This window comes from Myxocyprinus asiaticus, chromosome 28 (genome assembly GCF_019703515.2).
Source record: "Myxocyprinus asiaticus isolate MX2 ecotype Aquarium Trade chromosome 28, UBuf_Myxa_2, whole genome shotgun sequence".
In the NCBI taxonomy this organism is placed as follows: domain Eukaryota; kingdom Metazoa; phylum Chordata; class Actinopteri; order Cypriniformes; family Catostomidae; genus Myxocyprinus; species Myxocyprinus asiaticus.
In genome coordinates, this window is record NC_059371.1 from 35,659,244 (window position 1) to 35,686,692 (window position 27,449).

Here is a 27,449-nt window from a genome sequence, read left to right on the forward strand (position 1 = left end):
TGTAACTAATTTTAAACATTGTTTAAACGAAACTTTTTGTTAAATGTTTGCTTGACTGTTTTGCTTTCTTTCTTTAAAATACTGTATATGTCACTTGGTTTGATATTTTGTTATCTAATGCAAAGACATCCATTTATACATTTTTAAATGTTGCTTAAGTGTCCAAATACTTTTAGGACCACTGCATATTACTATGTTCTATAAGGGGCCAAACAAGATTGTAAGCTTTAGTATACTATTTCATAAATCTGTAGGCTACTTAAACTTAACGAGCCCTGTGCCTTTAAAACCCTGCTGTCACTGTGTGTACCTTGTTTCTTTCATGCATATGCTTAAACATCGCTCCTGTTTTCATTTTTCTACCCCCCTCCTCCCCTTAAACAGATTTTTTTTCATGTCCACAATGAAGTTCTTGTGCGCCACTGTCTGAGAGAAGCCACAGAAATGCTTTGGCGCAGAGGCTGGAGACGTCATAGATTCCTCAGAGCGCGCTCTGCAGGAAAGCCCTGAGTCTCTGAAATGGAAGCGCTCCAGGTTTCCATGGCAGAGCGCACAAACAGGAGGAAACACTGAGGGAATCCCGTTATTTTACAGCACTGGACCATTATAAACACCCAGAGCCAGGGAAGGAAACCGCTCTTGATACTCAAGTCAATCCTCAGAGCAGGCAAAGGAGTTCATACCACACAGAGCTCTACTTCTATTTCAATCCCAAGTCTTTTTTTACACTTATAAAAGGAGTATTTTTTATTTTTGATTCTCAGTTTTTTTCTTCTTTCTGCAATGAGCTTTAAGGAAAACCTATTTTTTTGATTGCTGAATTTTATATATATATATATATATATATATATATATATATATATATATATATATTTGTATATTTTCCAAATGTTTAGAGAGACTTGGAGACTGATGCACTACCACAACATGAGGTCCATGGATCAAGGTATGGATGGCGCGTGCTGAAGTGTTGTGATTCACTGGTAAACAATAATTTGATTCTCATGCCTTTTTTTTTGTTTGTGCTAAAGCAAAATATTGAATAATGTGTAATGCAATAACTCAGTCCGCGAGGGAATAATAGACAGTAAAATGTACAGTACAGTATATTACAGTACAGAAAAGGGCACTTACGTCATCAGGGAACTCTCCGTTACAACCTTTATGACATCAGAAGTTGTAATATCAAGTCTTGAAATGTTTTTGTTTTTATGTTAGATGCTTTTAAAAGGCTGTCTCATAAAGAAATCTGATATATGGCAATATATGTTAAACACACATGTAATTATATGTTCTTATATGGTTTTCACTGATCACATACTTGTACATATATGGAACATATTTCAAAATAATACAAAAATGGCTGTTTTCACATATGTAACACATTTTCACAAATACTAGTAGAATATGAATATACTGTAAACATATGCTCAAACATATGAACTATAATTTAATATCTATATACATATATGGTCATATATCAGATTTTTATATGAGTTGCCATGCAAACTGACATGCTCACGCATTTTACAGACTATACCTTTTTTCAGAACTTGTGCATATTTATTTTAAGATGCTTTTTAAGTGTGGTTCTTATTTTAATTCTAATAGAGCAAGTATGATTTATTATAGAGGCATTTGGCAAAGGATGTATCTGCAACTGTATTGGTCAAAAGTTGACATCTTATTAACAACGGAGTTTATTTGTGCATTGTCTTTACATTTGATTATTATTATTATTATTATTATTCATTTATTGAGTTAGTTTGCCATGACTCAGTGAGTATTGAGTATCATTAGTTACATAACATTGAGACTCCATTCTTTTTCATAGTTCATGCTGCAATGGAAAATTCAGGTAATGTTTAATAACCCTAGATACTGCCACAATATGAAAAAAAAAAAAAAATGCATTTCCTCTAAATCTGTGAGTCTATGATTCTGGATCCTTTTTCAATCTTGTTTTAAAAAAAAAAAAAAAAAAAAAAAAAAAAAAAAAGTTAGACTAAACCTGAAATGGGATTTGAAATAAAACTCAAACACAACTGACCGTAAGACAAAGTGCCTTTTTATTTGAGATAAATATGCTAAGTTATCATACTATAATGTTATAGTAACTGACTGTAGTAGAACAGGAGTATTCATTGTGTATTAATGAACGCCCGGGGGCAGCAACAGTTCTTATGGGATGTACAACTTAATTCTTCAAACACCCGCCCAGATCATGCAGAACTGTCCCGCAACTCTCCATTTCTCTTTGTTGTTGCAGTCATAACAGCCAGCTATCAACGGGAGGCGCGTGTCATCAATTTTTTAACACCTCTGTCTCAATGACAGAATGAGTTACATACTACCTGTAGTGCGAAGCAAGACAAATCTATTCAAAATGACACACTGCAAGCGAATGACGCTACAAAACGCCCATTAGCGTACAAGTGGTACGCGTTCTTGCGTTTCGTCTGTGCTATTTTTTAATTGCTGTTCAATGCATGTAGCCTATACATGCGTCAGGCTGACGCTTTGACCTTTGCGTCGCGTCTCGCGCCATTAACTTTGCGCTTGGCACTTTAAGTTAGGGGGCGTTCCGACCGAGCACATCACTGCGCTTAAAAGAAGCTAGACGCAGCATCACGAACGCATGTGTCTCGATACGCGTTTTAACAGTTGAAGTTCTTTTTAACATGACACAGCGTCTAAAAAACGCAGCACTCCTGCGTTAGACGCTGGGGAAAAAATTAGCGAAACGTGACGCAACGGCCAAAGACGTCCGTCTGGCGTATGTTTACATTGGAAAACTATTGAAAAAAAACCCCAACGCATTCGGTGTGAACGACGCCTTAAAATCTCAGCGTGTCTCGAAACGCGTTCTGCTCCTTTCCGTTGCGCTCCGCTGTTATTGAACTTCACGTGTCCTTTGTGAACGCCCCTCATGTCAGCTGATTTGATTATAATGTGAGCGTTCTGATGTTGTCGCGGGCAGTGTACATGGTGGGGGTGTGAGTGAGTAAAGTTAAAGGCGGAAGCTGAAGTTTCGCTCGACTCGCACAAGCATCGCTCGCTCGATCTCATTCATGCGTTTGGGTACGCTCGGACCCCTGCGCGCAAAAACCCCCGCGTACTCTCGACGCGTTTATGAAGTTGCTCCGGTGTGCATTCTAAATCAAATATACTGATGAGCTCTTTTTACGGCGATAAGGCTGCGATAGGGCTGGCTGAGGAGTTGAGTCAAGTAAACTGTCAGGATGAGCTTGAGTTTGACTATCTCTTTGAGTATGGATTCCCCACGGGACCTCAAGGTTTGTGACAGGAAACTTATGTGTGAAAGGTCTTCTGAAAAATATAATGCTATAATTTTGAGACTTTGCGGAGCTTGGGGAGTGGAGAGAAAACGGCATGATATTATTTTACAAATGAAACAAATTATTGCTGCCTGTTATAGCTATAAATGAAAGGATAGAAGAATAGAAATGAATGTTAATTAATTTATGTATGTTATGAATAGGCATATTTATTATATAAGTCTTTCAGTTTCCAAGAACTGCACACATTTCCCTAAAACGCATTTAAAACATTATTAGAGTATATTGCTTTGATCCCAAGGAACACCTGTTGCTCTTTAGTTGTCTGTCTGTCTGTTTGTCTGTCTGTCTGTCTGTCTATCTATCTATCTATCTATTAAAAGTAGCATTAATATCGTAAATGTAAATGTTTTTGATCTTCCTATATCTGTCCATTTCTGCTTTTCAGTAGAAACATAAATGTCAGCCTCAATAGTGAAAGTTTCCTTTTCCAGTTTCACTTGCATGTAAATCACATTGATCAAGTATATACACATTTTTGAATGGAAATTTGAAAGTTGTAAAAAAAAAATAAAAAATAAAAAAATAAATATATATATATATATATATATATATATATTGTAAGTTTAAAATGGTTGAGACCTTGGCTATGTCTGGAATAATATAGTAACACACTACTCCATACTATTCCTACAGTATATAGTATGTATACTGTGCACAGTATGGATTTTTGTTTGCATGGAATACATACCTACCTCATTTGTCAAAATGTGCCATCTAACATGTGTTAGAATGTTAGAATTGAATTAAGAGTCATGTGACGACAATCTAGCATACTACTGTTTGAAATGTTTAGCATTGCATACAACATACTGTTTCACATACTGAAAAACAGTAGGCAGCATATACAGTATACTGTGCAGGATTCAATAAGTAGTACTGTACGCTAGAATTAAATTCCAAGTATAGTTCAATTACCGTGCAATGCCTTTCGGGACTTTTTGGCGTGCTTAACCAGTTTGTTTCTGTATCTGTCGTTTGTCTGTATAGATGAGCCAAGTATATCCACGCACAAAGACCTCAGCTCTCCTCCTAGCCTTCCCTATCCTCTGGAGGAAACTCAACCTTACGGCATCAAGCCTTGTACGTCCTCCTACACGGAAGTCAGCACTGAAGGCCTTACGGGGTATGAGCAACTGGAAGCCAAGAACTACCTGGAACACACCAGGCCCAGCAGCCAAGCCCTGAGCCCCAGAATCGAGATCACCCCTTCCCGTGAGCACTATAATCATGGTCGAGACTCCCTCCAGAACCATCTCGTAAACACCAGTCCCAGTCCTGGACTCACTGTGCCTGGTCACGACCCCTTGGCCTACCGCGAGCCACAGTGCCTGAGTCCCGCCAGCAGCAACTCCTCCACCTCTTGGCACTCAGAAAACCTCTCGCCCTGGGCGTCGCCTTGTGTATCGCCCAGCAATAGCCAGGCAGCTGGGGAACTCTGCCCCAGACTCCAGGGTGTCCACACGGGTTCACCCCGTAACAGTCCGGGCACCTCTCCGCATACCAGCCAGGCTGAGGACGGCTGCGTTGGCCCACGCTCTCCTTCCCCGAGGCCCGGTTCACGTTCCACCTCTCCTCTATGCAAACGCACCTACGATATGTACAGGAACCCCAACCTGGTGCCAGGGCCTCGTTCGCGCAGCCCATCGCCCCACGGTAGCCACGAAGAGCATCACAGTGGCCATTATGGCTCGAACAACATGCCTGCGGTCCCGAATGGGTTTGGTGTCGGGCAAGCTAGTTCTATTCCCACCAAGATTGTGAAGACCAATCAGCAGGCATACCCCCTCTACGCTGAGAACCACACTGAGAGCTATTTTGTGTCCTGCGACCAGGATATAAAAGCCAAATCTGCCCCTGAACCTTTCTTTGTAATTCCCCCAATCTGGCCTAAACAGTTGGTGCCTGGTATATGCAGGTAAACATTTGTGTTGATATGCACTTTATTCTTAAAGAACCCATGTTAAAGACCCCATGAAGCTGAGGCAGGATGTAAATTATAATTTTTTTAAATAGCCAGTAGCCTTTAGTTTATGTTACAGCCAAGAAAAATCATGGTTTTGTACTTCTATATCCCATTCATTTTTTCCATAGGGGAATTGATTTTTAACAATAAATTATAAACATTCAAAGACAGACCTACCGCAAGCTCTGAGGTTATTAATCGATGGTATATGTTTCTGCTGAAACCATCAGTCTGTGTTACTCCAGCTTAATGTTTAATAGTGGAATTTCTGGTGAAGAGCAACATTACCCATTATCCTTAGAGGGAAAGATCCACCAATCAGAGAATCGCAGCGAGCAAACTGCAGCAGAAGATCTCTGCAACGATTCTCAAACTACTTATATATTTATATATATTTGGACATTTTGCAATAAAATTAAAATATTTTTTCCATGCTTATAATCAACAACTAAAAATGAATATTTTAATATTTTTCTATGTTTTTTTTATTACATCATTCGCAATGCTTCGTGGGATTGTAGTTCATTCCCCCATTAAAGACGTTAAGTACACAGTCTTACACCTTTGTCTTTTTGTCCAATTTTCAAATAGTTCTTTGCTTCAAATCAAAGTTTGCCATGTAGTGATTCACCTCGGAGCTGGTTGGTTTGGTTCATGGCTAGGAACTCTTTTATGAGGGATTTTATGAAATCCCTATAGAACAAAAATGAATGGGAAAAATACTTCCAGAACCAAGACGATTGAAAATTATAATTCAGAAACTAAATTGAAAGACCTTTTAAATGCATATATCTAGATAGATATGAATGCATATACACTTGCATATAAATAACCTCAAAGGAATCAGACATGGAATAAAATATGGACTTCAGGTCTGAAAGATCTGAAAACCTTATATTGGCAATATAAGAAATGCATAAGGGCTTTGAGGGCTTTTAAAACATAATGGCCATTTGACTAACAAATGACTATATGGTAAGTTATATCCATATTCACACTTAGAATTTAACTTAGTATCAGTCATGCTCTACTGGTCGCACATGTGTCTTAATAGGTACAGGCATAAGGTGAGACATTTAATTTTTGAAGTTGTATTTGACAAAACTCACCATGTCTTGTGCACGGCATGCTCTTTTTCAATTTACAAATGTCATGTGTGAAGCAAATGAGCTTGACTATCATCTTTCATCTCTCCCAGCATCCCGGTGACTTCCCTGCCCCTTCTGGAATGGCCCTTACCAAGTCGCACCGATCAATATGAGCTGCACATTGAGGTTCAGCCCAAACCCCACCACAGAGCCCACTATGAGACAGAGGGCAGTCGAGGGGCGGTCAAAGCCCCAACCGGAGGCCACCCGGTGGTTCAGGTGGGAGTTGGTTTTGTCTTGGCTGGCTAGACTTGCGTGTAAAGTTATTTCCTAGTCATTATGCAGCACGTGGTGATTTTGCCTCAGGCCAAGGCTATGAAAATTGTCTCCTTTGCTTCTCTGAGCTACACCCTCACACAAAGGAACAGTCTCATTCATTAGTGATGCTTGTGAAGGCAAGTATCACTATTGCTATTGCTCATACTTAGTGTTAGTGGTCTTTTAAAACTCTGGCACGTAACTTGCCGACACTTTTTGTGCTATGGACATGAATGACACCTCAAATTGTGTGGCTTGTTGAGCAGAGGTGTGCTAGTACTGTTCTAAGCAATACGACTTAAGATTTTTTTCCGCCAGACGATAAAATTGGTAAAAATATCTCATAGATTTACACTGAAGGAGGTACCCAAGCCATATTTAAGCACCAGAATATCATAGAGACTAGACTGTGGATTTATTTGACTTGGGCTAGTAAGCAACCTTCTAGCAACCACACAGAACAACTTGTAACTGCATAGCAACACATTAAATAACACTCTGAACACCTTAGCAACCAAATAGCAATGGCCTAGCAACCACTTACTGTATCAACGCCCTAGTAACCACCCAGAACAACCTTGTAACTGCATAGAAATACACTAAAAATACTCTGAATATCTCAGCATCCATATAGCAATGGCCGGTTATCCTCCTATCACTTCCTTAGCAACCAGCCTGAACAATCTTGTAAATGCATTGCAACACCCTTACAACCACGCAGAACAACCAAGTAACTGCATAGCAACACACTAACAACCACTCAGAACACCTTAGCAACCACACAGCAATACCCTTGCAACCACCAATCAATGTCCTAGCAACTAGCCAGAACAACCTAGTAACTGTATAGAAACACCCTAACAACAACCCAGAACACCTTAGCAACCACGTAGTTATAAGCTAGCAACCACCTACCAATGCCCTAGCAACCAGCCAGGACAGCTTACTAACTGCATAGCAATACACTAAAAACCACTCAAAATACCTTAGCAGCCACATACAGTAGCAATACCCTAGCAACCACCTATCAATGTCCTAGCAAACTGCCAGAACAACCTAGTAAATGTATAGAAACACCCTAACAACAACCCAGAACACCTTAGCAACCAGCCAGAACAGCCTACTAACTGCATAGCACTAAAAACCACTTTGAACACCTTAGCAACCACATAGCAATACCCTAGCAACCACCTTTCAATGTCCTAGCAACCAGCCAGAACAACTTTCTAACTGCATAGCAATGCACTACAAATCACACAAAACACATTAGCAACCATCTAACAATACACTTGCAACCACCCAGAACAACCAAGTAACTACTTAGCAACACACTTAAAATAAGTCAGAACACCTTTGCAATCACATAGCAATACCCTAGCAACCTCCTATCAATGTCCTAGCAACCAGCCAGAACAACCTAGTAACTGTATAGAAGCACCCAAACAACACCCTAGAACACTTGTGCTAACACTTAGCACATAGTAATAATCTAGCAACCACCTAGCAACTCCCTAGCAACTAGTGAGAACAGCCTAATAACTGCATAGCAACACACCACTCAGTATACCTTAGCAACCACATAGAAATACCCTAGTAACCACCTAGCAACAACCTAGCATCAACCTGCAAACACCACTAAGAACACCTTTGCAAAACCTAGCAACGCCCTGACAACCACCCAGAACACCCTTGTAACCCCATAACACATGCTAAAATCCACTCAGAATGGTTTAGCAACTGAACATTGCACAAACAACACAAACACCCCTTTTTTTTCTTCAGAAAATATCAAAGTCAGGTTAAAATCTGTTGTAGTTATTTGTGAATTTTAATGCCATTTTATTTGCTTTGAGGTTGCTTAAAACTCTTCAGGATGTTGTGTTTACAGAGAGATTTTACAGATGTAGTAATGGCAGCTGTATTCCATAGACACATCATATTGCTCTGTTTGTTTACCACTTGAAGTTTGATGTTTCCCGGGTAACAGTTTATTTGAAAGCCATCTAGTTGCTTTTTGCTCTCTCAGAGTACATTTTCTGTAATGGTCTTGTTAGCAGAACGGCCAGTGTCCTTCCGATGTCAATGTCTCTGCTATAGAATGCAGACTGCCTTGGCAAAGCCAACATGTTTAATGCTTTCCATTTCCTGGCGCACGCTGTGGTCAGTGAAGGCCCGTCGCTGGCCAATCACGTGGTGGGGAGTTGCTCAGGACTGTCCCAGTCCTTCCTCTACTTTACTTTTCCGAGCTCACGACTGACTCACCGCTCGCCAGTTGCCATGGCAACCAGGTTCTCAGATGGCCCATGGAAACAGCTATGTTTGCCCAGTTCATGAGGCCCCGCTCTCATACCTGACTCACTCTCCTCTATCTTAAAGAGACACTTTTACATTTAGTTGTTTCATGCAGAAAGACGATATATATAGCATTTTGCTGTCCGAATCAATTAAACATTATGATTATAGGTACTATTACAAAAAAGTTGTAGTTAATATATTGCCGCTTTAATAGAAAATGTATTTCATTGGTTTGAGATTGTTCTTTCATAGCTCAGATTGCAGTTGCTTTGTTTAAGTATAAACTTTGTCTCAGATGTTTCTCCTAATTTTATTTTAGGAGAAATAAAAATAGACTCAAATGAAATAATTGTTGAAATATATAAAGATTATAAAGCATATCAATTCATGTGGATAGCATATAGATTTTCATGAGAAATGTTTTTTTTTTTTTTTATTTATTTTTTTAGTTCTTTAACAATTCTTTAATTGATGTTAAGTAAAAAAATATTTGGAATTAAGAAACACAATTCTTATTGTATTTACCGCCCTTTAGCAGCCTGTTACCAAATAATAATATGATTTCATACCAGCAGATTCTTGCAAAAGGTGTGTTAACACAGACATTTTATTTATTCATTAATATTTACAAAATACCACTAATTACAACAAAACTCATTATGTTTATCTTTAATTACACATTGTCATATCTACAACCATCAGACCATTAAATACTCTGATTTAAGTCTCTCGATTCTTGGTTCATTTCGAGTCGGACATGACGAAATGAATAACTTGCAGTTCAGTAAGTTTTTGATTCACTCTTTGGAAGGTAGCGGTGTAAATTTTGTGGTGTAGATTAAAAAACAACAACAACAACAATTCATAAGAGTCATTCCTTTGAGAATCAGGCTCCACTGGTCATGCTGTATGTTTCATGCTGTATATTCAGAAGAACCGACGCATAAGAGCCATTTGTTCGGGAATCTGGCTGCACCTGTTGCGGTGTATGTTTCACGCTGTTTATTCAAAAGAACCGATGCATAAGAGTCATTTGTTTGGGAATTGGTCTACACCAGTCGAGCTGTATGTTTCAAGCTGTATATTGAAAAGAACCGACTTATAAGAGTCATTCGTTTCGGAATCGGACTACACTGGTCATGCTTTAGATTCAAAAGAACCAGCTCATAAGAGTAATCCGTTCCGGAATTGGACCTCACTGGTCGCGCTGTATGTTTCGCGCTGCTGATTTATTCAAAAGCGGTCATGCAGTGCCGCTGAATAGCAGCGCAGGAGAGATTTTGAGCATGCTCTTCCATGTGCATTGGTGGAAGAATGCACGTTCTAGAACCGTTAATGGACCTGAACATCATGAAAATCACTTTGTTGTTTTTGTTTTGCATTCTTAGATGCTGTTTTCATACTGGACTTGCTTCACATTTCACGAGAAAGCCCCAATTAAAGATCAATATTAAGATATATGCTCTGTGCTTATGTATTTCAGCTGGTATTTCTGATGCAACATTGTGTATTTTTGCCCAGACTTTGAATGTTCACACTTGGCCTGATCACTCTGCTTTTGAACTCCAGTGTAAATTTAGCTGCATCTTCATGCTCTGTGGTTTTTGCACACTTCCTTCCGATGTACAATCTGCTTTTCTTTTTTTTTTTCTTGAGCACACATGCAATTTGTTACCTTCATTTTGTGTGTCATCAAATACAGGTTGCTCTCCGTATTCACATGACTCTTGTCTGTGCACTCATGTAATGTAATGTAATTGTAATTATAAACACTATTTGCTGCTTTCGTTGTCTTGAAGTAACGTCAGCATTATTAAAAACTTCTCCTTTTGTGTTCCACAGAAGAAAGAATTTTATTTTTATTTTTTGGTTCCTTTAAGGATCTAAGCTGTTTCAAAAGTTGCACACTAAGTAAAAATGGCTTGGAGACATTAGTGATGCACAGATTGAAATCCTGTGAGCCCTTAAGCAAGGTACTGAACTGAACCTTAAATCACTGTGTTACATTCCCCTCACATCATATTAAAACTTTAGTCTTCTAACTGAACATAAGTTCCTTATCTTTAAATTCACGCTTAAATTTCTCTCTCCAAATTCCCTGACCTCTTTCATGAATTAAATGAAGATGCGAGGGACTAGTCTGATAAACCCTGCTTTGTTTTACAGCATATCTACCCCATCTACAACAAAACAACAAGGCCATAGTCATTTTTCTCATTGGGCATGCCATGCTTTGCATATGAAAATGTGGCCTATTTGCCTCTGTGTCAAACAGGATTTGAAAGAGTTTCTGAATTATTCAACTTCAGCACAGGAATGGAGACAACAAACTAAGAGGCAATTGTGCAACTTCATATTAAAGTACATATGCACAAACTGTGCAAATCTAAGGATATCACACTCTGGCTCTTGCGATAAACCACACTTTGTTGATGTGGATGTCCCTATGATTTCCACATACCACACCAGAGTCATCCAGTTTTTGGTTTTAATTTGAAATTTAGCTTTCATGATCAATCAGCTGGTTTTGGAACGTCCCATAGGCCATAAACTCAATGTTTGCAGACTCTAAGATCGCTGGTCAAACCCTTTTGGCTCACGTTCAAGGTTTCTGGAGATGCCAATGTTTCCAGCAGTGTCTGTGCTTCAAATGCTCAACCAGGAGAGCCTTTGCTAAAAGAGTCGCTCTGGTAGCACACTCCAGTCTACAATGAAAAAGCTTGTTCTCCATTCAGGGGAGAGGAATGTCTGACAGCACATCTCAAATTCTGTATTGCGTTTAATAGAATTCTGTGGTGGAAATCACATTGTTTACGTTTTTGTCATAAAATGGCATATTCCTTTATCTTGCTAAAGCTAATATCATTGCTAACATTTTATGTATCCTAAATACACACAGTTAAATAATATTTTTACACTTTTTGCATCCTTTAGCAAAATTAAAGCTTGACTGGAAATGACGCTCAATAAAAATATTCTGCTCACATGTGATATTTACCTTGAATTTTCTTTGTTTTATTCAAACATTACTTGTCTCATAATTCATCTCAAGCATGCTCTTCTATGTTTATCATCATAGTTTTAAACATGTAACGATTAGTATTTTTATAATTGATTTTCATAGTTTAATATCAAAAGTCTAGATCTGAGACAAGGCGCTAAAACAAAAAGTACCATTTGAAAAGTACCAAAAATGATGGTAAAAAGTTTCCAAGTAAGTTTTAATGAGACCTTCATATAACAAAATAAAAATGTTGAAATCTGTTTGTTTTTAATAAAAATCTACCCCTTGAACATGAAATTGCCCAAAGTTGAAGAAACACCCAAATATGAATCTATCAATTCAATCAAGGTAATCTGTACAAATTACTGTGCAAATGTTGTGCTTTCCTATGTGCAGTTACGTGGATACAGGGGCAAGGAGCCACTAGCTCTGCAGATCTTCATTGGTACGGCAGACGAGCGAATCCTGAAGCCTCACGCATTCTACCAGGTCCATCGCATCACTGGCAAAACTGTCACCACCACCAGTTATGAGAAGATCATTAACAGCACCAAAGTCCTAGAAATTCCTCTGGAGCCAAAGAATAACATGAAAGCCATGTGAGTAAACCTTATTGGATGACAGACCTCATTCATGAAATGCAAAAAGAATGAATTTATAAGTAAATTATTTGTAAAACCATTCATGCTTACCTAAATTTCCATATTGAAAGTGAGTTTATGTAAGAATGGAAAAACCATTAATTCTCACATTAATTGTCACGTTTAATGTGGCAATATACAGTACTTTAGAATGGTTTTACATGCAGTTTACACATAAATTATCATGAATTTGACAGCTTATGTAAGAATGGTAACGGGCCATTCAGACCGAATGCGTTGTTGCACTAAATGAAGCCACAGAGCAACAAATAGAACAGGGCGCATGTGCCTCAAGATATGCTTTTAAAAGTATACAGTTCCCTATCTGTCACTCACTTGACGTTGTGTCGATGTAGTGACACTAGGGGTCACTCTCGGGAGCCCCAAACACCTCTGCTTTTTTGAAAAAAGGCCAATGAGAATTAGCGAATGGAATTTGCATGCCACTCCCCCGGACATACGGGTATAAAAGGAGCTGGTATGCAACCACTCATTCAGATTTTCTCTTCAGAGCCGAGTGGTTGTATTCAGTGCACTGAATTCAATTCTACCCAAAGACGCACCTCAAACTGATGGATTTACGGCACATTTCAGTGCTTCTCCCCCTCCGCACCCGTGGAGTGCAGAGAATGCACCTGGGCGCTTCGGCAGAGCGAAAATAAGAGAGTATATTCTAAAACAGTATATTTTCATTCACAAAAAGAGCGGCACACACGGAACGTCTTTTTAAAGATGTCTTTCCGTTTGTGTGTTATTCCTGGTTGCGGTCGTTATCTCTCCGCTTCTGATGGCCACGATCGCTGTGTTACGTGTCTGGGCACTGCCTACGCGGAGACATCGTTCATGGATGAGTCATGTCCTCATTGCGAGAACATGACCATGGCAACGTTGCGGTCGCGGCTTGCTTTCATAAGAAAGCAAGCCACCCTAGCGACTCCCTGCACCGGTCCTTCTACCTACGGGTTTGAGGCTGCGTCGGTTAGCACTGGGGGCGATTTGGGGACATCAATGGGACCACCTCCGCCGGGTATCCCCCCATGGACCTCCCATTGCCTAGCATGCTCGCTTGCCCCGATCGGGCTCTCGCACGAGACCGCCAGCTTGTCTCAGCACGTCTCGTTCGGAGCTCCGGAAGACGATGAGTTATCGAGCGCAGCATTGGAGAGCGGGCTCGTCCAGTCTGATGCAGAGGTTTCGGCTGGGCTTCCTCTTTCGGGAATGGTCGCCCAGTCTCACGCCGACGTGGAAATGACGGACATGCTTTCCCGGGCGGCCGCGAGCGTTGGGCTAGAGTGGAACCCTCCACTCTCTCCTGAACCCTCATGGCTCGACGATTGGTTCCTAGGCTTAGGGCGCCGCCCACGGCCACGCCTCGCCCCGGTCCCTTTCTTTCCGGAAGTGCATGAGGAGCTGACAAGATCGTGGGAGGCACCTTTTACTGCCCGGTCCCAGTCTTTCAGCTCCCCCACTCTCACTACCCTCGATGGTGGAGTGTCCAGGGGGTATTCGGTGATCCCCCAGGTGGATAAGAAGCTCCCGTCCAGGGCCTGTAGGTTTATGTTGTCCCTGACGACTGTGGCCTGCGGTGCCGCTGGACAAGCTGCCTCTGCCCTGCACGCCATGGCTCTCCTGCAAGTACACCAAGCCAAGGTGCTAAAAGATCTGCACGAGGGTAGTTCTGACCCGGGATTGATGCAGGAACTGTGCTTGGCAACCTACCTCGCTCTCCGAGTGACAAAGGTCATGGCGTGGTCTCTCGGGGAGGCGATATCCACCCTGGTGGTCCAGGAGCGCCACCTTTGGCTCAACTTGGTCGAGATGGGAGAGGCAGACAAGGCATGTTTCCTTGACACCCCCATTTCCCAGGTTGGCCTGATTGGTGACACCATTGAGGACTTTGTCCAGCAGTTCTTGGCAGTGAAGAAGCAAACGGAGGCCTTACAGCATATCCTGCCCCGGAGCGGCTTAAGACCCCGCATCCTGTCTGCTCGTCGCCAAGGGCGTCCTCCTGCAGCAACAACACCGGTTCTGCTGCAGCCCACCCCATGGCCCGGCTCCAGCATGGAGCCCACCGCAGGAAGCAGACGCCACCCATCTCACGGCCGGCCGCTAAGAACCCGAGGAAGGCTTCGAAGCCCCCCCGAGACAGGCGACCCAGGGGCGATGAGACCCGCTTCTCTGGAGCTGGTCGACAGACCACTCCATCCCCCGGTGGAGGGCCAGGAGGAGAATCTTTTTTCACCGCATGCCCAGGAGGCTGCGGCACCCAAAAGCCTGACAAAAGAATGGTTTCCTCGTCTCCTGGGTCACATGTCCGGTGCGCACGGCCGACGTCATGAACACCGTCCACAGTACCCTTCTGCGCAAGGGCGCGATAGAGCCTGTCCCTCCAGCTGAGATGAAGAAAGGGTTCTACAGCCCTTACTTCATCGTACCGAAGAAAGGCGGTGGGTTGCAACCAATCCCGGGCTTTGCACAGCCTCCTGTTCAAGATGCTGATGCAAAAACACATTCTAGCGAGCGTCCGGCATAAAGATTGGTTCGTGGCGGTGGACATGAAGGACGTGTACTTCCATGTCTCGGTCTTACCTCGACACAGACCCTTCTTGTGGTTTGCCTTCAAAGGCCAGACGTACCAGTACAAGGTCCTCCCCTTCGGACTGTCCTTGTCCCCTCGCATCTTCACGAAGGTCGCAGAGGCAGCCCTTGCCCCGCTAAGGGAAGTGGGTGTCCGCATCCTTGATGACTGGCTAATCCTAGCTCACTCTCAAGAGTTGCTGTGCACACACAGGGACCTCGTGCTCCAGCACCTCAGCTGACTGGGGCTTTGGGTCAACTGGGAAAAGAGCAAGCTCTCCCTGGTTCAGAGCATTTCTTTTCTCGGTTTGGAGTTGGACTCAGTCTCGATGACAGCGCACCTCACCAACGAGCGCGCGCAGTCGGTGCTGAACTGTCTGAAGGCATTCAGATGGAGGACAGCGGTTCCACTGAAACTTTTTCAGAGGCTCCTGGGGCATATGGCATCCTCAGCGGTGGCCACACCGTTCAGGTTGATGCATATGAGACCGCTTCAGCACTGGCTTCAGACTCGAGTCCTGAGATGGGCATGGCACCGCGGGACACATGACGTGGCCATCACGCCGATCCTTCGCCGCCTCTTCAGTCCTTGGACCGACCTTGCATTTCTATAGGCAGGGGTTCCCCTAGAGCTGGTCTCCAGGCGCGTCGTGGTTACAACAGATGCCTCCAAGATGGGATGGGGTGCCGTATGCAACGGGCAAACAGCCGCCGGCTCCTGGCTGGCCCGCGGCTGCGTTGGCACATCAACTGCCTTGAGTTGTTGGCAGTACTGCTCGCTCTGCGGAGGTTCCGGCCATTTAGCCAGGGCAAGCACGTGTTGGTCCGGATGGACAACACAGCAACGGTAGCGTACATCACCCGTCAAGGCGGTCTATGCTCCCGTTGCATGTCACAACTCGCCCGCCATCTCCTCCTCTGGAGTCAGCAACGCCTCAAGTCGCTACGAGCCACTCATATCCCGGGCGACCTTGACACCACAGCGGATGCGCTGTCATGTCAGGTTACCCACAGGGGAGAGTGGAGACTCCACCCTCAGGTGGACCAGCTGATTTGGAGTCGATTCGGTCGAGCACAGGTAGACCTGTTTGCTTCCCGGGAATCCTCCCACTGCCCGCTTCGGTATGCCCTGACCGAGGCACCCCTCAGTATAGATGTGCTGGTACACAGCTGGCCCCCTGGACTACAAAAATATGCATTTCCCCCAGTGAGCCTACTTGCACAGACCCTGTGCAAGGTCAGGGAGGACGAGGAGCAGGTCATCCTAGTAGCAACCTACTGGCCCACCCAGATGTGGTTCTTGGATCTCACGATCCTCGCAAATTCCCCTGAGGAAGGACCTTCTTTCTCAGGGATGGGGCACCATCTGGCACCCACGACCAGACCTCTGGAATCTCCACATCTGGCCCCTGGACGGGACACTGAAGACCTAAGTGGCCTACCACCCGCGGTGCTAGACATGATCACTCAGGCTAGGGCGCACTCTACGAGGCGCCTGTATGACTTGAAGTGGCATCTGTTCGCTAAATGGTGTTCTTCACGAAGCGAAGACCCCCAGAGATGCACAGTCAGATCTGTGCTTTCCTTCCTGCAGGAGCGGCTGGAGGGGTGGCTGTCCCCCTCCACCCTGAAGGTGTATGTAGCCGCTATTTTGGCTCATCACGATGCAGTAGATGGTAAGTACTTGGGGAAGCACGACTTGATCATCAGGTTCCTGAGAGGTGCTAGGAGGTTGAATCCCTTCCAGACCGTGCCTCGTCCCCTCATGGGACCTCTCTGTAGTCCTTTGGGGTATACAGGGAGCTCCCTTTGAGCCCTTGGAGTCAGCTGAGCTTAAGGCACTCTCCTTGAAGACTGCCCTCCTGACTGCGCTCACTTCCATCAAAAGGGTAGGGGACCTGCAGGCGTTCTCTGTCAGTGAATCGTGCCTGGAGTTCGGTCCGGGTTACTCTCACGTGATCCTGAGACCCCGAACGGGCTATGTACCCAAGGTTCACACGACCCCTTTTAGGGATCAGGTGATGAACCTGCAAGCACTGCCCCAGGAGGAGGCAGACCCAGCCTTGGCGTTGTTGTGTCCGGTGTGAGCTTTACGCATTTATTTGGATCACACACAGAGCTTTAGAAGCTCCGAGCAGCTCTTTGTCTGCTTTGGTGGACAGCACTGTCTCCAAACAGAGGATCACCCACTGGGTTATTGACGCCATCGCGATGGCATATCAGGCTCAGGACGTGCCACCCCCTGCGGGGTTACGAGACCACTGTACCAGGAGTGTGGTGGCCTCCTGGGCCCTGGCCAGTGGCGCCTCTTTGGCAGACATCTGCAGAGCAGTTGGCTGGGCAGCACCCAACACATTTGCGAGGTTCTACATTCTCCGGGTTGAGCCTGTCTTGTCCCGTGTATTGGCAGGCATGAGCAGGTAAGTTCCAGGACAGCTGGCTGGGTGCACCACTTGCGCATAGCACTTTTCCCCTCCCTTGAGGTGAAGACGTGCGCTCTTGACTCCCAGTCATGTCCACAGACTGTGATCCCTGGATGACTTTCCTCCTTAGCCCTCTGACAGTTGAGTTTGTGGAGAAACTGGCTGACCGGCCCAGTATGTGCGCTAATGAGCCCCTGTACTGAGGTAGGTGCTCCACATGTGCTGGTTCCCCAAAGACGACCTCAAGTGATATCTTCTGCAAAATTGTTTTCCTGTCGGCAAACTGCGTCTCCCCCGGTCGCCATGCTCTGTAGAAACTCCTCCCCCTTCGGGTAGGACCTACCATGGGACCTCTCCACATGACATACTTGCGACAAGACCATGTGACGTATTCCACTCAAAATACCCCCCCCCCTTTGGGCGGGGTGTGGTCTCCGCGGTGTCTTCCCGTTGGGAGGGACATCCCCCGATGCAGACACTTATGGCTCCCAGTCAGTTAAAAATGCCACTCTTTTTGGGGAGAAAAGAGAGGGAAAGAGGCCTCGGCTGGGCTAGCTTGTCCCTATAGTTGGGCAGTCGACTTCGGGACCTGGTCTCGGCTCCTCAGCACAAAACCTGAATGACCTGTGGCATGCAAATTCCACTCGCCAATTCTCATTGGCCTTTTTTAAAAAAAGCAGAGGTGTTTGGGGCTCCCAAGAGTGACCCCTAATGTCACTGCATCGACACAACGTCTCGTTCCCTCCATCAGGGAATGGAGGTTACGAAAGTAACCAGGATGTTTTTTTTAACCTGACACAATGTCTAAAAAATGTTGCGCTCCTGCGTGAGACGCTGAAAGCACAGTAAGACATGCAGTCAAAGACATCTTTCAAGTGAATGTTTAAATAAAAACAAAATTGAAAAACAACAGACCAACGCAAAATAAAAGACCATTCAATTAACGTAAGAATGGTAAAACATTAATTCTATTGTAAATTTTCACGTTGAATGTGACAGTTTACTTATGAATGGTTTTATGAACGATTTACAGAGAAATTCGTTCTGCTCGTGTTTCATGAATGAGGCCAGATGATTTTAATTATCGATTCTTTCGAATAAATGCATTTAACCTGTTTTATGGTTTCTAGGAATTTTGGTTGTAATTATACATGGTAAAATTCTCTAAAAAAGTTTTGCACACTCCTTTACAGAATTGATTGTGCTGGGATTCTCAAGCTCCGGAATGCTGACATTGAACTTCGTAAAGGAGAGACGGATATTGGCCGGAAAAACACACGTGTTCGACTGGTATTTCGCGTTCACATCCCCCAGCAAGGAGGCCAACCTTTTTCTCTTCAAGTTGCTTCACATCCAATTGAGTGTTGTGAGTAAATTGAATTTTCAACATACAGAAATTTAGATTGTCATAAATTGCTGTGCCTCTGAAACGACTTCCATTTTAGGCTGACATCACCAAGCCATCTGATTTATCAACCACCTGTCATGTAGAGAACAATTTTCACATTACAATCAATTCCAATCAAAAATCAAGTTCCACCCCCATTTTTTCTCATTATATGGTTTCACTCAGAAATACGTCATATTATAGAAGTAAAACGGGTTTGCGTATGCTGTTTTCATGTTGACTTTAAAAACCTGGGCCATTTTTTGAAGGTTGGTGGCTCAAACACTGAGATACCAGACAGGTTTCACAACTGGATGTTAAAGTACCTTTGTCTCCTTGTGTGTTCAAGAATTTGTTGATTACTTAGTGTGAATATTTGTCATGCTCTTATCAAATATCAAATATCAACAGTGGTTTAGTCTTACATGAAGTTCAGTTCTGTCAGATGCAGCGCAAGGTAAACAGAGCAAAAAAGGAATTAATTTTAAATGAGCTCAGCAGATAGATTACAACTTCCCAACAACTATTTCTGTATTATATGAAAAAGTCTGCCATCATTTGTTATCATACAAGTTTTAATTTTTATTTTTTGGGCAAACTATCCCTTTAAATCTGCTGTATTTACAGACACATCTCACCCTTCCTGACCCTGTCCTCAGGTAGCATGCTGTATTATTTAACATTACTGTTACGCTTCTTTGACTCCGATTACAGCACACCGCACACGTCTATTCAAAGGTCACTCTTATCTTTCTTAATCACAGTTACTGTAGCGGATATTAAATCACAGATGTTAGGAGATAGGTTTAATAACTTTCATGCATGTTCTTAGTAACATGACACCTCTCTTTGTTAAACTGGGTTTAATACTGCTTCAGCCTTAAGTAAATAAAGAGGGTGTTTAATGTGTTAGTCCTGACTGCCTGTTTGTTTACAGGGCTTAATGTCAATTTGGCTAAAGCAAATTAATTTAAACTAATTTCCCCTTAATTTTAATGCAAAAAATATTTTAATTTATGACCTTGAATTTCCTGAGCTAAGATACAGTATAATTGCAACATGATCTGTTGTATGTCTTGCATACTAACTTGAGAGTTGTAGCATTATTTGTGTTATCGGTCTTTAACCACTAAGCTAGACCAGGGGCGCCTGCAGGATTTAATCTGAGGGTACGCACAGAAATCTGCCTAATAAACCTTATATCTAGGGGGGTCCGGGGGCATGCTCCCCCAGGAGATTGTTTAGTGTGTGCAAAGAACAACACCAAAGAGTTCAATTCTGGTGACTTTGAGATAAGCATTTGTTTTCTTGAGTATGAGTAGCATTCATGTAACTATTGGCTAAAGCATTTCTTCCAGTAACCATTCAGACAGATGTGTTTTCGCGCTAAAAAAGCAAAACACACCACAATGAATAGAGCAGAATGCAGGTGTCTCGAGATGCGTTTTTATCAGTTGAAGAAATTCTTTTTAACATGACACAGCGTATAAAAATGCAGTGCTCTCATGAGAGACGCTAAAAACACAGTGAAACGTGACGCAGTTGTCAAAAGACATCCATCTAGCGAATGTTTAAATGGAAAACGATTGAAAAACAGCACGAGCGGATGCAAAAATACGTTCAGTTTGATCAGCCCCTTTTTCACATGCCACAGCACTAGCTCAAGTTTCTCAAAGTTAACTCTCAAAAAGACCGCCTTTTGTTTCAATTGATTGTTGGTACATTTCCACTGTTTCCAGCGCTGTTTGTTCTCTGTATTCGTAAATATCCCGTTTTATTGTGTGAGAAACTGCTCCAAATGGTTCAGTGAGAGAGTGGTCGGAACGAATTGTACTGAATCACGAATCGATTCAGACCGTTTTACAAGCCCGTTTGGCCAATTCACTGAAAAGAACCGATCCAAAACAATTATTCATTCGCAAATTTGCCATTACTAGTTCTTTTAAACAACCAACAGAAATACAGGACACATTTCGTGATTGGTGAAATATTCTGAGAGTAAATATTCAGTCGGAGCGCTCATAGTACGCACAGTGCGTACGGCCATACAGCTGCAGGCGCTAATGAGCTAGACCACCAAGTTATCTGAAAATATTTTAAATTACATTTATTCATTTAGCTGACACTTTTATCCAAAACGACTTACAATACAATCAAGTTATACATTTTATCAGTATGTGCATTCCCTGGGAATCGAACCCTTGACCTTAGCGTTATTAGCGTCATGCTCTACCAGATAATAAGACCATAATAATTTATTATTATTATTATTATTATTATTATTATTTTTCATTTGACAGATACCTTTTTTTATCCAAAGTCACTTACTGATTTTAGAGCCTGAATGACGCAATCCAGTTGATCCCCCTACACTTTTAAACTACCTACTGGTATATATTTGCCAATGACCTTATTCACAGTAGCGCCATCTTTGATTTTTAATGGGAATGAAAACGAGACTGTGAGGGATAGACTTACCATCTCTTCAATTGCTCGCATGGTATAAAGCTGTAAAAAGCTCCTAGGTCACAACTGATTTTCCACAACTCATGATGTCTGGAGTTTTTTGACTACTGACTGTCCTTGGAAAGATATTTTTTTCAATGTTTTGTCTGTGGAACGATCTAAAAACACTTTAAACTGCAGTATAGCCCATTCAAGATGCTGTACATCTATCCCTCACAGCCTCGTTGTCATTCCCATTAAAAATTAAAGATGGTGCTAGCGTGAATAAGGTCTGTTTCTATTCTTACTATTAACAACTTAAAACGATAGTTTTAGATTTTTCCAGCATTTTTAATTTGATTACGTCATTCGCAATGCTTCATGGGATTGTAGATCATTCCCTCATGAAAAACAGTAAGTACACAGTCTTAATAAAATATTTTTTATAATTGTTTGCTTTAAATCAGAGTTTGTAATGTTGTGATTCACCTCGGAGCTGGTTGGTTTGGTTCATGGCTTGGAACTTGAAAGATTTTATGTAAACTCTATGAAAAAAAAAAAAATAATAATTATGGGAAAAATACTTCCAGAACCAAGACGGCTGAAAATTTGGATGTGCAATTTAGCGCTCTATTTTAGGAGGCCTGAATAATTCTCAATTTCATGAATCACCCTCACTAAGGATCAGACCTGTGGCATTTGAGTTACCAGCAACCTCATATTTTATATAAACGTCAAACAAAAATATTGTTTAAATATCAGAAGTTTTTTAACTTGTGTTTTAATTTTTACACAACCCTCCAACCAAAATCCCATCAATTGAGGCCAGTCAATCTTTAGCACAAAAAAGCTACTTATTATTACTACTAATAAAATTTGGACTGACATGATACAACATAAATTTGTTTGTTTATAATGTATAAATTGTTCTCTGTTTATCGATGCTCCTGTAGCTCAGAGATCAGCCCACGAGCTGCCCATGGTGGAGAAACAGGACATGAACTCTTGTTCGGTTCTTGGAGGTCAGCAGATGATACTCACCGGCCAGAACTTCAGCTCTGATTCAAAAGTGATCTTCACAGAGAAGACTCATGGTAAGTGCTGACTGATACTAGATACCGATAAGACAAAAGTTTTTTTTTTTAGAAATTCTGTGCTTATTGTAAAGGATAAAGTTCATCTTGACCTGAAAGAATCTATAGAAATAAATACTTATTTTACTGCTAATGAGAGTTTTGTGCTGCATTGAGTCATAGATGTTTGCTCTCTGCGTTTATATTGTTATTTAAATTTTTTGAAGTAACAGATTACCCCAAAATGAAAATTCTGTCATCATTTACTCACCCTGTTGCTTTTCCAAGCCCATACTGTATAGCTTTCTTTCATGTAGTATGGAGAGCATTTTATTCGACAAAAATCTGAATATGTCACAGAGCAGGAGATGACGTTGTCAATATTTTTGGTCCATTTTCTTGGAAGAGAAAGACTCTTTCTATGTTTTAAATGCGTATATTTGCTGAAAGTTTATTTTGTCAACTTTAAGGAGTACACTAGCATATACAGTAGGTGACCTCAAAGATAACAGACATGGTCTATAAGCCACTAAATGTTTAAACTGCCAGGTCTTACTATTTTCATTTCATGTTGCACACTTGTTTGTCGCTTCTACTATTTCTCTTATGGCACCTGTTTTTGTGCTTATTGTGTGTTTTATCTGACTCACACCGAGAGCTGGCAATTTACCCATCAACAATTTGCATTATTTTGGAGATAAGTGGCAAACACCGTCCTTCTTTTGTTGTTGGTTCAGCGTATGGTTGGTGCTTCTGTTGATGAGTGTGCCACTTTTGTGTTCAGTGACATACACATGTAGAGCACATCTTTTGTGTTGTATAAAATAATGCATAGTGGACGAAAAAGACACAGTGAACACACGTTTTTATTTCCTAATTCAAGAGTCATTGTTTTGTCCTAGACAAACAGAATGAGGTTCTTGGGTTGAGCAACTTCTAAAACTACATAATTACACCAACTCGATCTGGGATTGCAACTTCGTGTATGACAGTGGACAGCACAAGACACTTATCGGTTTCACGCATTTTCATGAGGTGACAGTGACAGATTTTTTTCTTTTTTTAGCGTTATTTTTATTTGAAGTCTACTTTAAGTAATCAAAATTTTAGTTTTGTGGCGTATAGTCCATGTCTGGTAGCTTTAAGGCCATCTATATGCCTAAAAGTTTACAAAATGAACTTATAGCAGATTTACACAATTAAAATGTACAGTCTTTATCTTTAAGGAAAATAGTAAAAAAAAAAAAAAAAATATGAATAACATAATTTCCTGCTCAGAGGGGTGAATACACATTTTTGTCCAATAAAATACTCTCTTGAATGAGAATGTCCCTTCCCCTAATGCCATCTGAAACTGACTAGCAATAGCAAGTAGCAAATCATGGTCAGGTTGTGTGTATTAAACCAAAGGCTATTGGCTATTTTTTAAAAGTTTTTTACAAGCTTTTCGATATGTCCCATTCAGTCTGTTTCAATAGGAAATGAGTAATATTAAAGAAAAAGGTATTCGACAAACCATTTTATAGTGTCTACTATGAACAATATACATGTAAATGTGCACATCAGCTGGTTTGCTAATTGCTAAAACACCAGCAAGTTTGTGACAGGACATCAAAAATGTTAAACAAAAATGAGAACCTTTCTAGATACATCCTGATTTTTTGATACTGCCCATATGTATACAAAAAATTCAAAGTTGATCCAAGTTGTTCATCTGGCACTTTTATTATATTGTATGTCATTACATAAATGGTGACCACAAAGTTCAATCCACATCAATTTGTAAAGCGAACCACCTCTTTTCAATCCATTCAAAACATTTTCACCAGATACATGAAATCACAGTATGAACAATGAGTCATAAAAGTCAAATTCATGATAAATTACATGTCTATTTACCAAATAAATAAATGAATGGACATTTGATATTGATTTGAGTTAAAATAATGTTATTAAGCAAGAGAGACAAGAAACTAGCACAGCTATGTAAAAAATTAGTTGCCTGGAACAACGGTCTACAGTAGACAGTTTAGTGGTCACTATACAACAATATTTGACAAAGTAGATTTATGCAATTAACCAACCAGAATCAAGTATTCCAGCAAGCTGTGTAATAGAGCAACAGTGCCCGCTCACTTTTTCACCAAACAATTTTTCCCATTCATACTGTATATTCTATAGGAATTTCATAAAATCCTAGAGTTTTAATCCATGAACCAAACCAACCACGTACGAGGTGAATGATGTAATCAAGTTAAAAACATTGGAAAAATATTATACTATGGATTTAAAGTTGTTGATTATAAGTCCAGAAACAATATATTTTAATTTTATGAAAAATATTCAGATATATGCAAATATATTTAGTAGGGAGACTCGAATTCGTCATATGCAGTGGGTCATGGAAGTGGGCAGTCGCTGCAGAGCTCTTTTGATAAGGTTTGTTTGCTGCGATTCTCTGATTGGTGGATTTTCTCGTATAAATGTGTTTGAAATTATTTGGACTGATGGCTTCAGAAGAAGCATATACCATTGATTAACAACCTTTGAGCTCATGGTAGGTTTGTTTTTAAAGGTTTATAAGTTATCATTAAAAATCAATTCACCTTTGGAGAAAATGAATGGGATTTTTACTTCCGGAACAGAATATTTTCCTCTAGGTGCATGCACAGGGCATTTTTTTTTTCTTTTTTTTTTTTTCTCCCCTTTTTCTCCACAATTTGGAATGCCCAGTTCCCAATGTGCACTAAGTCATCATGGTGGCGTAGTGACTTGCCTCAATCTGGGTGGCAGAGGATGAATCTCAGTTGCCTCCGCGTCTGAGACCGTCAATGCGTGCATCTTATCACGTGGCTTGTTGAGCGTGTTACCACGGAGATGTAGCGCGTGTGGAGGCTTCACGCTATTCTTCGCTGCATCCACGCACAACTCACCACGCACCCCATTGAGAGCGAGAACCACATTATAGTGACCACGAGGAGGTTAGTACATGTGACTCTACCCTCCCTAGCAACTGGGCCAATTTGGTTGCTTAGGAGACCTGGCTGGAGTCACTCAGCGCACACTGGATTCGAACTCGCGACTTCAGGGGTGGTAGTCAGCGTCTTTACTCGCTAAGCTACCCAGGCCCCCTACAGGGCAGTTTTTAGATCTAAAATGTCCTTAAAAATGTGAAAGTTCTAAGCCATTTATTCGACAGACTTGGGGGAAGCGTGTTTAGTATGTTAATCAAATGTGTGTCGAGAAGTTTTTGTGTTGTTAGCGACAGAGCCTGTTGCCTGTTGCCTGCAGGTGTTATGACCCCCCCCACCCAACACGCACACACACACTGTGATCATTCATGCATGATAAGCAGCAGATGGATTGTGTGTGTGCAATGACTACTTGCTCTTATTAACACCATTTTCAGCTTTGGACAGGTGGCAACTGGCAGTTTTGCTTGCAAATAAAATCCTGTCACAGCTGCGAGATTAGAAAGTGGCACTTCAACCATCAAAGTCTGTGTTGTTGTTAGTTGTTCTTTATCTCTGTCTTTTTTCCATTGTGTTTGAATGTTGTTTGTTTCTGCACTGCTGTTTACAGTGTGCTTTATTGATGTACGGTGTGTTTTGGGAAAATGCTAGGTTCTGTTTATTGATCTAAGAGGTGTTTTAAGTGCTGGCCAGGACACACGTCCATAAGATGTTTAGTCTATCAGAGTTTAGCTGTGACTCATAGAGTCCACTTTCAGGTAACTGTTCTATGTTGATTTACATGAGTTCTCTTTCTGTCTTCCTGACCCTTCAATGCATTCACTCTTTTTTCCTTCTCAATATAAAATCCGCCCCCCAAAAGTATTTGAACACTTAAAGGAATAGTTCACCCAAAGATTATTATTCTCTCATCACTACTTAAACTTGTATGACATTCTTTCCTCTACCTAACAAAAACAAAGGTTTTTTTGAAAGTGATATGATGTGTATACTGTGTGTCAATACAATGCAAGTCAATGGGGTCTAAAACTTTTAAGCTCTAAAAAGCACATAAAGGCAGCATAAATGTAATCCATATGACTCCAGTGGTTTAATCCATGTCTTCTGAAGCGATATGTTGCTTTGGGTGGGAGACAGACCAAAATATAACTCCTTTTTCACTATTAATCTTGACATCTGCAGTCTCCTTGGCATGATCATGATCTGAAGCTCGATTACTCTTACAAGCGCAAGGAAGTCTAACTGCTTACACCCAGTATTAAGATGAATTTTGGCCGATCTCTTTGAAATGGAACAACACTAAATCCATTCAATGCAAGTCAGTGGGGTCTAAAACTTTCAAGCTCCAAAAAGGACATAAAGGCAGCATAAAGGTAATCCATACAACTCAACAAGAGTTTTAAATCTTGCCGGTTACGCATGGTTTTGAAAGGAAATAACAAAGCGCATGCAAATACATGCACAAGACTTCACAAAACGTTTTCAGTGTGTCTGATATCAACATGCAGCGACACAAAAGAAAAGCACACATTTGAAGCTCAGTTAAAACAAGTATTCCAGGGCCTGGGTAGCTCAGCGAGTATTTAAGCTGACTACCACCCCTGGAGTCGCAAGTTCAAATCCAGGGTGTGCTAGATGACTCCAGCCAGGTCTCCTAAGCAACCAAATTGGCCCGGTTGCTAGGAAGGGTAGAGTCACCTGGGTTAACCTCCTCGTGGTCGCGATTAGTGGTTCTCGCTCTCAATGGGGCGCGTGGTAAGTTGTGCCTGGATCGCGGAGAATAGCATGAGCCTCCACGTGCGGAGTCTCCGCGGTGTCATGCACAATGAGCAACGTAATAAAATGTGCGGATTGACAGTCTCAGAAGCGGAGACAACTGAGATTTGTCCTCTGCCACCCGG

At 41.8% G+C, this 27,449-nt stretch overlaps 1 protein-coding gene across 2 annotated transcripts in view; it reads left to right on the plus strand.

The window, feature by feature from the left end:
- The first annotated feature begins 969 nt into the window (after window positions 1-969).
- LOC127418752 (nuclear factor of activated T-cells, cytoplasmic 2-like) overlaps window positions 970-27,449 on the plus strand; it is a 55,654-nt gene continuing 29,174 nt past the window's right edge. Inside the window, exons 1-6 of one of the 2 annotated variants that reach the window (XM_051659529.1) lie at window positions 970-3,296; window positions 4,350-5,277; window positions 6,524-6,692; window positions 12,427-12,629; window positions 18,865-19,037; window positions 22,457-22,597. In XM_051659529.1, coding sequence (XP_051515489.1) covers window positions 3,173-3,296; window positions 4,350-5,277; window positions 6,524-6,692; window positions 12,427-12,629; window positions 18,865-19,037; window positions 22,457-22,597 — 1,738 coding nt within the window. In that variant the 5' untranslated portion in view covers window positions 970-3,172. The remainder of the gene's footprint in view (window positions 3,297-4,349; window positions 5,278-6,523; window positions 6,693-12,426; window positions 12,630-18,864; window positions 19,038-22,456; window positions 22,598-27,449) is intronic. The other variant, XM_051659530.1, reaches the window with a different exon arrangement.